This window comes from Aotus nancymaae, unplaced genomic scaffold (genome assembly GCF_030222135.1).
Source record: "Aotus nancymaae isolate 86718 unplaced genomic scaffold, 86718_ANA_hifiasm-v0.15.2.pri h1tg000064l_0, whole genome shotgun sequence".
Classification (NCBI taxonomy): domain Eukaryota; kingdom Metazoa; phylum Chordata; class Mammalia; order Primates; family Aotidae; genus Aotus; species Aotus nancymaae.
In genome coordinates this window covers 4,032,967-4,047,198 of record NW_026988478.1, presented here as the reverse complement: position 1 = coordinate 4,047,198, position 14,232 = coordinate 4,032,967, and the positions used below count along the sequence as shown (strand labels likewise).

Here is a 14,232-nt window from a genome sequence, read left to right as displayed (position 1 = left end):
GGCTGCAAGTGTAGGGAACTTTCAGGACAATGTGGCCCTTGACTCAGGCTATTGCCCCTCAGGCTGTGGACCCCACCCTCTTCTGGGTGGCATCCTGGTGGAGGGTTACTGCCAGGCCAGGCAGGGCACCCTGCCAACCCCAGCATGCTTTGACCCCTGATCTCTGACCTCTGATCTCTGACCTTGACTCTCATGCCAGCTCCTTCCTGGACTTCCTGTCTTAAGCCTGTTACTTGCAGTCTGCCCCCTCCCCCCACTGAGTGCAGAACTTAACTGTGTGGTACCTGTGCCTGCACATATGCATGAGGAAAATAACAGAACCTGCCACGGAGACAAGCACCTATAGTGCGCCTTGTATGGCCCTGAGCACTTTAGCAGCAGGCTTTTACCCTATCCTCACCATCCCTCCACTTGAAAGTGAAGAGGCTGGCTTGGAGATGCTAAGAAATGTGGCAAAGGTCGCATGGCTGTTGACCCCCAAAGCCCATGCCCTTCCATCCTGCATGCTGCCCCAGCTAAGCTGCTACTGACCTTTGAGTGCTTCCTGTGCCAGGCACTTTGCTGGGCATTTTGTTCTGTGGTTTCTGCTTCAGTAACGCTGCATAGCAAATGCACCCCAAATCCTACAGCAACAAACATTTATTTCTCTTGCTCACAGGCAGGTCTATGGGTTGGGGCCACTCTGCATCAGGCTGTGGGTTGGTTTCAGGGCTGTTCTCTGTCTCCTTGTTCCTGGACCAGCAGCTCCCAGGGCATGCCCTTCTCATGACAGATACAGAGGCACAGAGGGGCTAGTGGGAAGAAAGCAGTGGCTCTTAAGGCCTTGGCTTGGAGCCGCCCATTCTTCTTCCCACCCATATTCCACTGGCTGAGACAAGGCATAGGGTCGAGCTGGTCATCAAGAGCCTAGGGAGCATTCTTTGCCCACAGTGGGCCTTGGCAAAGGTGGGGTGGGAAAGAAGAATTGTGAGTAACTAGTTTCTTCCAATCCACATATAAGAAACTCTGAAGTGGCCAGGCACGATGGCTCATGCCTGTAATCTCAGCACTTTGGGAGGCCAAGGCAGGTGGGTCACGAGGTCAAGAGATCGAGACCATCCTGGCCAACATGGTGAGACCCGGTCTTTACTAAAAATACAAAAGTTAGCTGGGCATGGTGGCACACACCTATAGTTCCAGCTACTCGGGAGGCTGAGGCAGGAGAATCACTTGAACCTGGGAGTCAGTGGTTGCAGTGAGCCAAGATCATGCCACTGCTATCCAGCCTGGCAACAGAGCGAGACTCCATCTCAAAAAAAGAAACTCTGAAGCTTATAGAAATGATGTCACTTGCCTAAATTTTTGCAGGCAGGCAGTAGATGAGCTCAGTCCGTCTGATTTGAAGGCCCACACCCCTTTTCCTGGCCGTCTCCACGGGCCTGTGCTCTGGCCCCTATGTACCTTTCCAGATGAGTCTCCTGCTGCTATCTGTCCCTCCTGTTCCTCCCCACTCCATGGAGCCTATACTAACTGTACTGATGTCTCTCCCTATTCTTCAAGGCTGGGCACCCTCTCTCCTGCACCCTCAGCCCTCTGTCCCGGTCTGTTACAGCTTTGAGCACACTGCTGCCTCAGGGTCAGGCCCAAGGCCACACTCCTCACCCACTAGAAGGCAGAGACCATGTCCTTGTCATTGCTAACACAGTGTCTGACACTTGTGCTGGCATCAGCAATCATTGGCAGATTATGTGCCAAACACTTCCTTTCGTGGGAGACGTACTAGGGAGGCTTCTGAAAAATGAGTATCAGGAAGTGGCACTGGCAGTGACAACTGAGCCAAAGCCCCCCAGTGGAGGCGTGGGGAAGCCACATCTGTAAGACAGGGCACATACAGCCTTTTGTTCCTTCTGGGGAGAATGTGAGTGCTGGCCTCCTGGCTGCCGACTCCAGGCAAGGTCGGCTTCCCTTCTCTGTGAATTACCCACCCCCACGCTCCTCTCCATTTTTTTTCCACAGCTTTTCCTGTATTCACCATCAGATTTTTCTACTGTCCATGCCCATCTCGTAGTCTAAGGCACCAATTTATTACAACTTGAAAATGCAGCTCTGACAAACTAACATGCACTATATTTGACCACCTGCTGTTTAAGAAGTATTATTTCTTAGTTACTTGTTGCTAGTAGTTTTAAGCCCATTTAGGAGATACTTACAACCTTAGTGAGATTCTCTGACAGGTACAGCTTTCCTTCTGTCACATTCAATTGTACCCTCTTATATTCGTTTTTAACATCACTAGTCTTTTTTGTGAAAGCCATTGTCACTTGCACATCGGCCACCTGTCTTTAGGATATGCCGTGTGGAATAGGGTAACCACACTGGACATGCTGAGAGTTAGCCTGCTTGGGAATCACTGAGATGAATCACTCCATCTAAGTCATTGTCTTTTTTTTTTTTTTTGAGACAGAGTCTCACTCTGTCACCCAGGCTGAAGTGTGGTGGTGCAACCTTGGCTCACTGCAACCTCCATCTCCCGGGTAGCTGGGACTACAGGTGCCTGCCACCCATGCCTGGCTAATTTTTTGTATTTTTTAGTAGAGATGGGGTTTCACTATGTTAGCCAGGATGGTCTCTATCTCCTGACCTCGTGATCCACCTGCCTCGGCCTCCCAAAGTGCTGGGATTACAGGCGTGAGCCACTGTGCCTGGCTTAATTTTTGTATTTTTAGTAGAGACGGGGTGTCACTATGTTGGCCAGGCTGGTCTCAAACTCCTAACCTCAGGTGATCCACCTGCTTCGGCCTCCCAAGTGCTGGGATTACAGGCTTGAGCCCCCATGCCTGGCCTGAGTCATTGTCTTAAACTTGGTGGTCACTTCTATGCCTCCTTGGCCACTTGGTAACTGGCTTTGCTCCCACTGCCCAGGTGGGATGTGGGTTTGGCTCTGCGCAGCCACTTGTAGGGGAGTGGAGGATGGGTGGAGCTGGCCTGCCAGAATCTTCTGTGACTGAGTCGGCAGTGACCATCATTCTCCACTCCCGTGATGAGTGTTCCCTTGATGAGAGTACCTAGGCAGGGATGGGAGAGCTGCAAACACAGGTGGAGGTCCAGCTGGGTGTGGAGAAGGGGTATTCTGTTAGTCTATCTCGATAATTGTCCACGGCATCTTCTGGAAAACATAAAATTAACATTCCATTATTATTAGCTGATGCCAAGCTTGTAGTCATTGTCTCCTGAGCTATTACTTTTTAATCTGCTGCTTTCTTTGCTCTAGTGTATGCAGTTTTTGGATTTACCAGCGTGGTGAACCTCATCATAGGACTGGAGCAAGATGGAATCATTGACGGGTTCATGACACACTACTTGAGAGAGGTATGGGGGTCACGTAGCGATTATGAGGCTTAAACCAAAGGCCACACCCAGATCACATGACTCAGAGACAGAAGTCCTCTCATTTAGTGTGAACAGGTACGATATGCAGGCTTTCATTTCCTGTAATAGCCGTAGGTCGCTTACTCACACGGAAAGTGGAGCAGAAAGGACGGTTAGATCACGGGAGGCAATTCTCTCCAACCTTCAGCTCTCATGCCTTCTCTCACTCATGACTCCACATATGACCTACTTTTCCTCTTTATTTGTATTTAATATAAATAAGGTACCTTAAATGAGTTTAGTATTTGTGGGTCTGTTAATACATGACTATCTCAGAAACCCCAAATCAGTCTTAAATTTGTAAAGTACCAAACACACAGGCACTTAATGAAGTCATTTGATTGTGATGGTTGGCACTCCCCACCACACTGCTCAAACTGCAGCTTTAGATAGCTGCCTGGGTACTCGAGAGAGCTAATCCCATTTTCTTATTTTACGGTAGGCTGAACTCAGCCCCAGAGAGGTTAAGTGACTTACTCAAGGTCACATAGGAAATGAGGAGCAGGGCTCAAAGCAGATTCTTCCTCTATGTTCAAATAATGGGGAACTTTGTATGTACACTGTGGGAGTTTGGGTTTTATCCTGTCTGTGAGAGAAGATTTTGTCAGTGAATAATACAGGCAGCTCTGGGAAGGATGGGCTTGCAGGGAAGGGTCCGTGTGATGAGCTGGGGCACCAGTCAGGAGGCTTCCTCGGGACCAGCAGGGGCATAAACGTGGCCAAGCAGAGGCAGCACATGGGAAGTAGAGAGAAGGATGAACTTTAGAGAATCGGAGTGGCTAGAATGAGTAACAGTTGGGGACAAGTTGGGGATGATGGAAAGGGTGAGGCCTAAGACAACGTCCCGATTCCTACTTTGGAGTTTGGAAGACTGCAGCTGTTTATACACCAGAGAGGGATAAGAGGAGGAATTTAGTTGTGCAGACATTTGTTAAAGGGGACTCTAGGGTCAGAAGACCGGCTCCCAGCAAGCCACATGATCAGCATGAATTAAGACCAGCCACTGGCTCTGGAAAGCAGGGTCGCTCCTGGCCACCTCTCTGGTCATTGCCAAGGATCTTTTGTCAAAGATTTGGCTTGGTCTCCATGAGTTTGCTGTACAGCCAGGATGCCCTCCAGGATCTCCCTGCTTGATGTGGTAGGGAGACGGCATTGTCCCAGTGCAGTGACAGAGACTCACTCCAGGCACAGAAGTACACGGAGAAATTAAGTACACAGAGGAGGCATTCTGGAGAGAAGGGACAGTTTGGGCAAAGGCTTGGAGAGGAGAAAGAGCATGTGCCTCACCTGGGGGCACCAATCTGCAGGGGTGAGGCTGAGTTTCTATGGGGAGGTGGAGTTTCAGATGCTGGCAGGGCTTTGCAGGTCTTGAGCTCTAAGGAGCAGTCCTGGCAGACAGAGGAGCCATCTGAGCGCAGTTGGTACCTGAAGGTCTGAGAGGAGACGGGCTTGCTTATGAGAAGGTAGAGAGAGAAGAGGGTTGAGGTTGGGACTTAAGAGACCATGGCCAGAAGAAGAAAAGCCTCTGAAGTGGACTATGGGGGACAGGCAAAGAGGCAGAAGGAAAACCTGGAGCATGGGGGCCACGGAGCCCAGAGGAGGGAGGTTTCGGGAAGGAGGCGGTTGATGAGAGGGCTGGAGGCTGAGTTGGCAAGGGTGGTAACCACTGGGACAGATGGGGTACCAGAAGGGGGACTGGTGTGTCACTCTGGTGGCAAGGTCTGCAGGGCCAGGCTCTGGGGACCCAGCTGTGATAGAGAGGAGATGGGACTTTGTTCAGCAGGCTGTGGGAAGTTTTGCGAGTTTTAGAGTAGGGGAGCGACATGCCAAGAGCCAGGCCTTGAGAAACTTCATCTGGCGGCAGGAGTGTTGTGGGCTGGAAGGAGGGGAGGGAGGTATGGGGGCCATTTGGGAATGTAGCCATGGTCCTCTGAGGGACACTGAGGGCTAGACCTAATGCTGTGAAGAAGAGGGAGAATTGCCAGGGTGACATTGTAGCAATAAAATTGATAGATTTGCTGAAAGACTTGATAGGAGAATGAGGAATGAAAAAAACGACCCCGTGGTTTTGACCTTGGTAAGTTGAATGGTATCACCATTAATACAAAGACTGGCTGGCGTGGTGGCTCATGCCTGTAATCTCAGTGCTTTGGGAGACAAGGTGGGAGGATCACTTGAGGCCAGGAGTTTGAGACTGCAGTGAGCAATGACTGCACCACTGCACTCTAGACTGGGTGACAGAGCGAGACCCTGTACACACACACACACACACACACACACGGGGGGGGGTAGAGAGAGAGAGAGAGAGAGAGAGAGAGAGAGAGAGAGAGGCAAGGTGGACAGCTGGTGAGGGGAGAAGCTGATGAATTAAAAGAGTTCAGGCAAGTTGAAAGGGCCTGTGGACCATGCAGTTAAAGATGCCCATCAAGCCACCAGGAGAGGACAGCACTGGCTGAGAGCCAGGTGTGTTAGCAATGGAAGACTGAAACCATAAAACAGATATATTCTTCTGTCAGAGCAAGCCTGAGAGAAAGGACGGGGGACTGGCCTGAGTATAGAAGCAGAACCTTGATTCTGTTTCCTGCTCCTTTGTGATTTTAATTTGATTTGATCTGTGGGAGAGATGACGGAGCAGTCCCTGCCCCAGGGGAGCATGAAACTTGAGAGGAAGCCCTGCTTGCTTGGCTGATTGATGGGCTGGTTGATCTGCACTCTTCCTTGTTGTAGAAAGGACTTAAGGCATCCTACGGCATGAAAAAAGCCAGGACAGCATGAGCATGGGAGAAAGAAGAAAGGAAAACAAGGTGGGGCCAAAACAACAGTAAAAATGCACAGAAAATTGACAGTGACTTTCTAGAAGCCACCTGGAAATGTAACCACCTAGAAAAGGGAAATGTAGTTCGTCATATAAGCTTGTGTTCATAACATTAACATTTTCCCAGAAGTATGGCTCTTCTTGGTCTCTTGTTAGATATAGTAGCTACGTGACCTTAGGCAAGTCTTATAATCTCTCAGAGCCTGTTTCCTCATCTGTAAAATGGATTGTTGGGCAGGTGGAATGAGGGGTTGGGTGTGAAGCTCTGAGTTCAGTGCCTGCCTGCCTATGTTTTGGTATGTGGAGAATGAGTGTTGTGCCATGCCCAACCCAGCAAGCCACGGATCAGCATGGATTATGAAGGCCCGCCACTGGCTCTGGAAAGCAGGGTCATCCCTGGCCACCTCTCTGGTCATTGCCAAGGATCTTTCGTCAAAGATTTGGCTTGGTTTCCATGAGTTTGCTATATAGCCAGGATTGCCTATTCTACCATCTGCCTTCGCATCACAGTACAAACCTATGTTGATGCATCATAGGCCAATTGGCCAGGCATTCACTAATTCCATCCTCTGTGGCCAAACCCTGGTTTTGGTAGCTCCAGTGTAAAGTTGTATTTTCGCATTCCTACCAATTTCGTATAAATAGTTTCCTCTTAGCAGATGAACACAAGTTAGTTCTGCTGTTTTATTTTACCTGCAATACAGGTCTGATGTTCTGCATTTACATGTCTTATTTAAAGTGGACTTCTTTTTAATGCTTTCTTTAGGGTGAACCATATCTGAACACTGCATATGGGCACATGATCTGCTACTGGGATGGCTCTGCTCATTATCTGATGTACCTGGTGATGGTGGCAGCCATAGCATGGGAGTAAGTCAGTTCACCTGGTGTGTGCCTTTGCCACCTTAGCAACCGATAAGCGGGTATGTAAGGAAACGTTATGCATAGAGGCAAATACACAAGCAGGTATACTGGACATGAATATAAGTTCCATGGGTACACATCAGACATGGCTTTATCCTCCTTGTACCACTGCCTTTTGAATATGTCCCTTTGAATTACTCCCCAGCATGGTGACAGCTCAGGCAGACCCTTTAAGTTTTCTGATTGCCTTACAATAATAATATTTTCAGCAATTAAAGCCAAGCACATCTTAAACTTCTAAAATGGCAAAATTTCCAAACTGCAATCTCATCTGGGTTCACAGCTTCTGTCCTTCCCCCAGTTCAGGCAGGGCTCTGCGGCTTGGCCTGCACTAAGGCTGGGCTACATGGCCTGTCCTTTCACTCCTCTCAGCTAAGTCTGCACCTGGTCCCTTGGGAGTGGACATGTATGTACTTGGGATTAAAGGAACAGGGCAGAGTCTAAGGTGAAGGTGCTGGTTTTTGGGTATTGGTACCTCCATCATGGTATGCTAGCTTGGTCTTGGGAGGCACACGCGTGGGTTCTTTAGAGACCTCAACCACAGGAGTTTTGCATTGCACTAATCCCTGAAGTGAACATGCTCCTGGGCTGAATTTCTGCCCATGGTGGCACAGCCACAGCTTTTTTCTGCTGGGGTCCCTGAAACCCAGAAGGTACACCCTTTCGGGAGGGATCCTTTCAAAACATTTCAAGTCCAGCTCCAGGTTTCAGAAAGTTATGCATTCTTGCCCCATACAAGGTTGAAATGCAGTGTAACCAACTATCTCCCTCACTCCCACCATGCACTCAAGTTCCGCTCCAGCTCATTTTTTTTTTTTGAGAGAGTTTCACTCTTGTCGCCCAGGCTGGAGTGCAATAGCACAATCTTGGCTCACTGCAACCTCTGCCTCCCAGGTTCAAGTGATTCTCATGCCTCAGCTGGGACTACATTTTGTATTTTTACGCCCGTTAATTTTGTATTTTTAGTAGAAACAGGGTTTTACCATGTTGGCCAGGCTGGTCTCAAACTCCTGACCTCGGGTGATCTGCCCGCCTTGGACTCCGTGCTGGGATTACAGGCACGAACCACCGCACCCTGGTTCCAACTCATTCTTCTCTGTCTTCCTACAGTCCCAGTCATTGTGAATGGGCCTCTTGGGGTCCCCTTACATTTGGCTTGAAGGCTGGGGTGGGGCAGGAAGCACACAGTATTCTTATTTTCCTTCAGATAATCTTCTTTTAAATTTCTCCTAGCCTGTTACATAGTGTGGAGTTGGGTTATTGGGGTTGGGGTTATTAATTGAAGGAACTTTTTTTTGTTTTTTTGAGACAGAGTCTCACTCTGTTGCCCGGGCTGGATCTTGGCTCACTGCAACCTCCGCCTCCCGGGATCAAGCATTTCTCCTGCCTCAGCCTGCCAAGTAGCTGGGATTACAGGTGCATGCCACCATGCCCAGCTAATTTTTTTTTTTTTTTTTTTGTATTTTTAGTAGAGATGGAATTTCATCAAGTTGGTCAGGCTGGTCTTGAACTCTTGACCTCAAGTGATCCGCTCGCCTTGGCTTCTCAAAGTGCTGGGATTACAGGTGTAAGCCACCATGCCCAGCCTGAAGGAACTTTTTGCCAGCATTGAAGGTTAGGGGTATATGTCTAGCAGTGACTTGTCTTCACCTTTGGGGCTTTGACCAAAATTCTGTGACCCCAGGAAAAGTCCATTTAACATTATCATTGTAAGTATGACTGATACTTACAATGATTTAAGATATGGATCCAATTTCCTTTCTTCTTTCAACTTTCTTTTTCCTCTCATGCTGTGAGTTTCACACATAATAGAGAAATGCAGGAGTCCTGTGGCAGGGATGATCATGCTGTAGTTTAACAGAAGACATAGCAGGCACAATTTCCTATTTAAAAGGACACGAAGAAGGTTCTATAATATATCACATGGCAATGAAGTTAGATAACCAGGGTTCCTTGTGTTTGATTTATTCCTCTCAATTCAGTAAGTTTTGATTCATGTACTTTACTAGTTTGAATAAAAAATAATATTGAGGATAATTTTTTTGCTTAGTATTCTAAGACAAGCGTACCAAGATTTTTTTTTTTTTTTTTTTGTTACAGGGAAAGTTACAGAACCATTGGCCTATATTGGGTTGGATCTATTATTATGAGTGTGGTTGTTTTTGTGCCAGGAAACATTGTAGGTAAGAAACTTTATCTTAAAGTTCACTTTTCTTTTCTAAAACAATGGGGGGCTTGTTTTTAAATAGAGAAGCTCTCTTGATTATAATAGAACCAAGTGATTCCAAGCTTACCAAAAACCTGTTTTGCAGAATAACTCCTTTTTCTCACCTTTTAAAAAATACCTTTTAAGAAGTGCCTTTGAGCAATTTTCAGAAGTGTGCATTGAACAATTTGGTAGTCAAGTATCAGGGATTCCTGTTTTTTAGAAGGATCTTGAGGGAGTGAACATGGTGTTTATGGCTATATTTAGCATGCTAGTATGTAACTCCTGACACATTATGAGAACTCCAAAAATGTACTTGGATATTACATTATTAATGTGTGCAGGAAATCAGGATATTATATAGATATAGATATATACAAACATATATATATACCTATCTAGATGTATTTTTTTTTCCTCTGTTGCCCAGGCTGGAGTGCAGTGGCATGATCTTGGCTCACTGCAACCTCCACCTCCCGGGTTCAAGCAATTCTCCTGCTTCAGCCTCCCGAGCAGCTGGGACTACAGGCGTCCACCATCATGCCCGGATAATTTTTTGTATTTTTTTTTTAATAGAGATGGGGTTTCACCATATTGACCAGGCTGGTCTCAAACTCCTGACCTTGTGATTCACTCGCCTTGGCTTCCCAAAGTGCTGGGATTACAGATGTATTTTTTGAGACAGGGTCTCACTCTGTTGCCCAGGCAGGGTTGCAGTGGTACAGCCATAGCTCACTGCAGCCTTGAACTCCTAGGCTCAAGCGGAGTATTATATTAAATATGCTTTTAAAATACTGTAGATAGGACATGCCTGTTAATATACATCTAGTATTTTAAATTGACCTTTTTAATTTGGCCTCATTAAAAATATTGTCTGGCCCATAGCAAAATTTTACATGACTTGAGAAGGGGAGGTATCCTAAATATTACTTGTGTTAGATATGCTTTTGGTAACTTCTTTCTCTTTCTCTCTTTTAAATAGGGAAGTATGGAACACGAATTTGCCCTGCTTTTTTCTTAAGCATACCATATACTTGTCTTCCTGTCTGGGCTGGTTTCAGAATTTATAATCAGCCATCAGAAAATTATAATTACCCCTCAAAGGTGATTTTATTTTTGATGTACCCTGTTCTCAAACTCGTAGGATTTACTCACATCCACTGGCCACTGAACTGTGCCTCTGTGGACTGTAGCATTTGGAGCATCCAAACAGTGTGACTGTTTTGATTATGTAGCATTAACTTACATCTTAGTTAATGTGGGCAAGAAGATCTGTTTCTGTCTGAATACATGTGCTTCTGTTGGCAAGGCCATACTTTGGGGAGCTTTCTGTGCCAGTGCTCACACTGGCTCTAACCATCACATTCTGCATTAGTGTGTTGAGTGAAGTCCATAGCGTGTGGTTTGTCTAGGGTTGCTAATGGCCTGGATTTTGAGCACCTGGGCTCCTTTGTGACACCTGTTCATTTACTGCTCCAAGAGGACACTGGAGGGACACTGCTCCTCAAGGCAGTCCACATAGCCATACAATCCTGACTCCAGAGATCCAGGCCCATGGAAACTGGCTACAGGACATCTGAGACACCTCCCTTCCATTCACAGCCAAGGTGGTCAAGGTGAAACAATACTGGCCTGGCAGATACTCTGTTTAGGTCTTTGTTTCTAAGCTAGTTTCTCTGTTTCTTTTCCTTTTCTAGGTATTAGATCATTTAGCAAGATCTTTTAAGCAAAACTGATATATGAAAATACAAATTACTGGAGATACTCAGAATACGATTATTCATTTTACAAAAGATTTTCAATAGAATTCATTAAAATACATTTTAATTGACAAATACTTCATTGTAAACATTTAGGCACCTGCTATGTAAACTCAGGCTGACACACCGACAGCTGGTACTGTCTTACAATCCACTGAGGAAAGAGGTGGCTGTTAAAAAGAAAAAGCAAATAGTCCATCCTCGATCCTGGCTCTGCCACTTCTGGAGGCTCCATGTCAGTGTGTCAACAGAGTAGGTATGCCATGAGGCACGCAGAACTGCTTATCATTATTTTTAACGTGAAAATACAAGTGACAGCCAGGGCCAAGCAGGGCATTGTCATACAGTACTGACAGGAACATAAATTCAGAATTGCTCTGCAAAGCAACTTGGCAATGTTATCAACCTTAACAAATTTAACCCTGGAATCCAATAATTCTGCTTCTAGAGCCCTATCCTCAGGAAATCCTCACACAGATACCACCAAAGATTTACATACAAAGTTGTTCAACATTATATTAAATCTAACAGTGAAAAAATGCCTAAATATCCAACAGTGGGAGAATAGCTAAAGTGTGTTGTTTTCATATGGTATTCAGTTTTAGAAAACTTTTAATCATGTAGGAAAGTGTTTATAATATAGGTAGATGTGGAGGGCAAAAAAGAACAAATACAGATTTGTTGATATACTAAGTCCTACTTTTGTGAAAAATACGTATGTGTGTATATATGTATGTATGTAGAGTGTGTGTGTATCTACATGTATTACTGGAAAAGTAGACCCCACGGTTAATAGTGCTGTGGCAGGTTTATGGTTTATTTTTAAAATTTCTTATTAAAATGTCATTTTAAGAAAAAACGTGGACTCATAGAGCTACAGGAGCCCTTCAAGAGATCATTTGGCCCAAACTCTTCATTTCACAGATAAGGAAACTGAGACTTGAGGAGGGAAATTATTTTCCTAAAGTTTCATGGCCAGTAATTTATGATATAAATTGTGAACCTTTAAAATTCTCTTATCCATCATCATGACATTTAATGTTTCAGATTTCAGATTCTTCTTTGGCACTTTGGGCCTGCTCTTTAGGTAGCAACTCTATTTTAGGTTATTCAAGAAGCCCAAACAAAAGACCTCCTGAGAAGACCATCTGATTTAGTGTTGGTCGTGTGTCTCCTCCTGGCAACTGGATTTTGCCTGTTCAGAGGTTTGGTAAGCATAACAGATCATGATAAAGTAACATTGTGAAACTATTCATATTTCCAAATGGAAAAAACTTAGAAATAGGTTTTTGTTTTTCCATCAGACTTCTTAGCAAACTGACAAACCATTCCTCTCATCAAAGCCTGAAGCCCCGGACTTGCTTCCTTCTGCTCCTGACCCCAGCCTCCTGCTGTCACATCCTCCCATCCTTAGATCAAGCTCTACTCAGAAGTATCTTCCTCCTGGTTTTAGGGCATCTAAAAAATCAGCCATCAGAGTCTCTTTTTTTTTTATTCCTTTGATGTTTCTGATTTAAATGTAAATATCTTTGGTTAAGGATGGCACCCTAGGACTGCAATACAACTGTGGCACAGAGCATCCCTGGGCTCTCAGGAGTAGGGGCGATGGGACTGAGGAAGGCGTACCAGATCAACAATTCACGTGTATGTAGGGTCGTGGGAATGTCTCAGTGATAAGAATAGTGTTGAGTAAATTCAGCTCAGGCCTGGAGTCTGCATTGATGTGGCTGAAATACATTAAAGGCATGTGAGCATTTCATGTTTTCTATTTTCTCTTTATGAATATTTTACTGTAGAGGTTAGGAAAAAGACCCACAGGCTTTAGTTAGAATCCTGGCCATTTACTAGCTGTGTGGCCTTGGAAAAACTACTTAAACTCTTTGACTCTGTCTTCCTCTCTGTAAAATAACACTACCTACTACACTATTGTTTTGGAGATTAAATAATGTACATCAAACACTTGGTAGAGGGTCTTATAATAGTAAATGATTACTGTTAACTATTTTTATTCATCAGTGATCCCTTCATAATACCCCAGTTTGATGATTTCTTCTTAGTAGAAATAAATTTGGGAAGTTTAGAATTATAATTATATTCAGCTTCAGTGACAATTACTATTCTAAGCCTTTTGGTGTTGCATAACAGTTGGGAAGTAGAGTGGCAAGTGTAAGCCCATGTGGGTGACTTATTATTTCAGGGTCCTTGGGCTATTAGGGGCCTGTGCAGCTGGTTGGGTTCAGGGCCAATAAGCTGTTCTAAGAGTTATCTTTATCTGTGGAATGTCAGAAACTTTCTGGAGGAGTTGGCTAACAGGAGGAGGAGCATGGGGAAGAGAAGTACAGAAGGCAAGGCTATAGCTTTGCTGAGACCATAGGGCCACTGAAACTGTTCTTTGGTTAGTTTGTTGTAATTCTTAAAGTTCAACAATAAAAAATAGTGGGCCCCACCCGTATTCTTGCACAGCCATATCCCCTTCCCTGTGCACACGAGAAAATGTGTGCATGTGTGGGTGTGCATGCATGGTGGATAGGGCTTTTGCAGATGGGCTTTTGGATTGGGGCCATTTTTACCAACTCTGCCACTGTCCTGTGTTCATATATGCTAACATTTATGGCCAAAGATATGAGGAATGGTGCCTGAGGGGAGGAAGTTGACTCAGAGGGGACCTAGTAAGGAGCCAAAGAGACTTCCAGGCAAGAGGACCCTGCTTTCAAATCATTAGCTTTTACTGCCTCCAAAGGCCATATACTCTATGAGGCATTGGAGAGACGAGGGTGCTATTTTCAAATCTTGCAATGCATAGTAAGACGAATTTGGTGTAGAAATATAATTTTCTTTCTGTAGGGAATAGTGGGCTAGTTATTTCCAGGAAAAGTGAAACTCATCATTTAAAGCAAGCTGTGCTTTGGCTGGCCAACCTAGATACTTAAACTCTGAAAGGTACCCAAGAATAGAGCATTACTTTCCATTTCCTGCACCATAATTAACCTCTGCTTAGCTTCCTTAAGAGTAAATCTGCAAAATATTCCCTTCATTGATGAACCTCTACAATGCATACCTTTTGTTAAACAGCAAAGCAACTTGTGACTAAACCTGGCACATTTAGCCTTATCAGCAAA

General features: G+C 45.3%; 2 protein-coding genes across 12 annotated transcripts in view; one reads left to right on the top strand and one right to left on the bottom strand.

Annotated features, from left to right (window-relative positions):
- Positions 1 to 14,232, bottom strand: part of HDGFL3 (HDGF like 3) — a 116,212-nt gene that overhangs the window by 21,557 nt on the left and 80,423 nt on the right. For 6 of the 8 annotated variants that reach the window (XM_064366165.1, XM_064366168.1, XM_064366166.1 and 3 more), the window contains exons 6-7: positions 3,045 to 3,145; positions 532 to 791 (exon numbers count right to left, since the gene is read on the bottom strand). In XM_064366165.1, the coding sequence (XP_064222235.1) occupies positions 3,113 to 3,145 (33 nt within the window). In that variant the 3' untranslated portion in view covers positions 532 to 791; positions 3,045 to 3,112. Of the gene's footprint in view, positions 1 to 531; positions 792 to 2,647; positions 3,146 to 8,877; positions 9,031 to 14,232 lie in introns of those variants that run through there. The other 2 variants (XM_064366171.1, XM_064366164.1) reach the window with 2 other exon arrangements.
- TM6SF1 (transmembrane 6 superfamily member 1) overlaps positions 1 to 14,232 on the top strand; it is a 34,611-nt gene that overhangs the window by 8,375 nt on the left and 12,004 nt on the right. For 3 of the 4 annotated variants that reach the window (XM_064366161.1, XM_012449405.3, XM_064366163.1), the window contains exons 3-7: positions 3,251 to 3,348; positions 6,990 to 7,093; positions 9,248 to 9,330; positions 10,336 to 10,457; positions 12,219 to 12,323. In XM_064366161.1, coding sequence (XP_064222231.1) covers positions 3,328 to 3,348; positions 6,990 to 7,093; positions 9,248 to 9,330; positions 10,336 to 10,457; positions 12,219 to 12,323 — 435 coding nt within the window. In that variant the 5' untranslated portion in view covers positions 3,251 to 3,327. Of the gene's footprint in view, positions 1 to 3,250; positions 3,349 to 6,989; positions 7,147 to 9,247; positions 9,331 to 10,335; positions 10,458 to 12,218; positions 12,324 to 14,232 lie in introns of all 4 variants that reach the window. The other variant, XM_064366162.1, reaches the window with a different exon arrangement.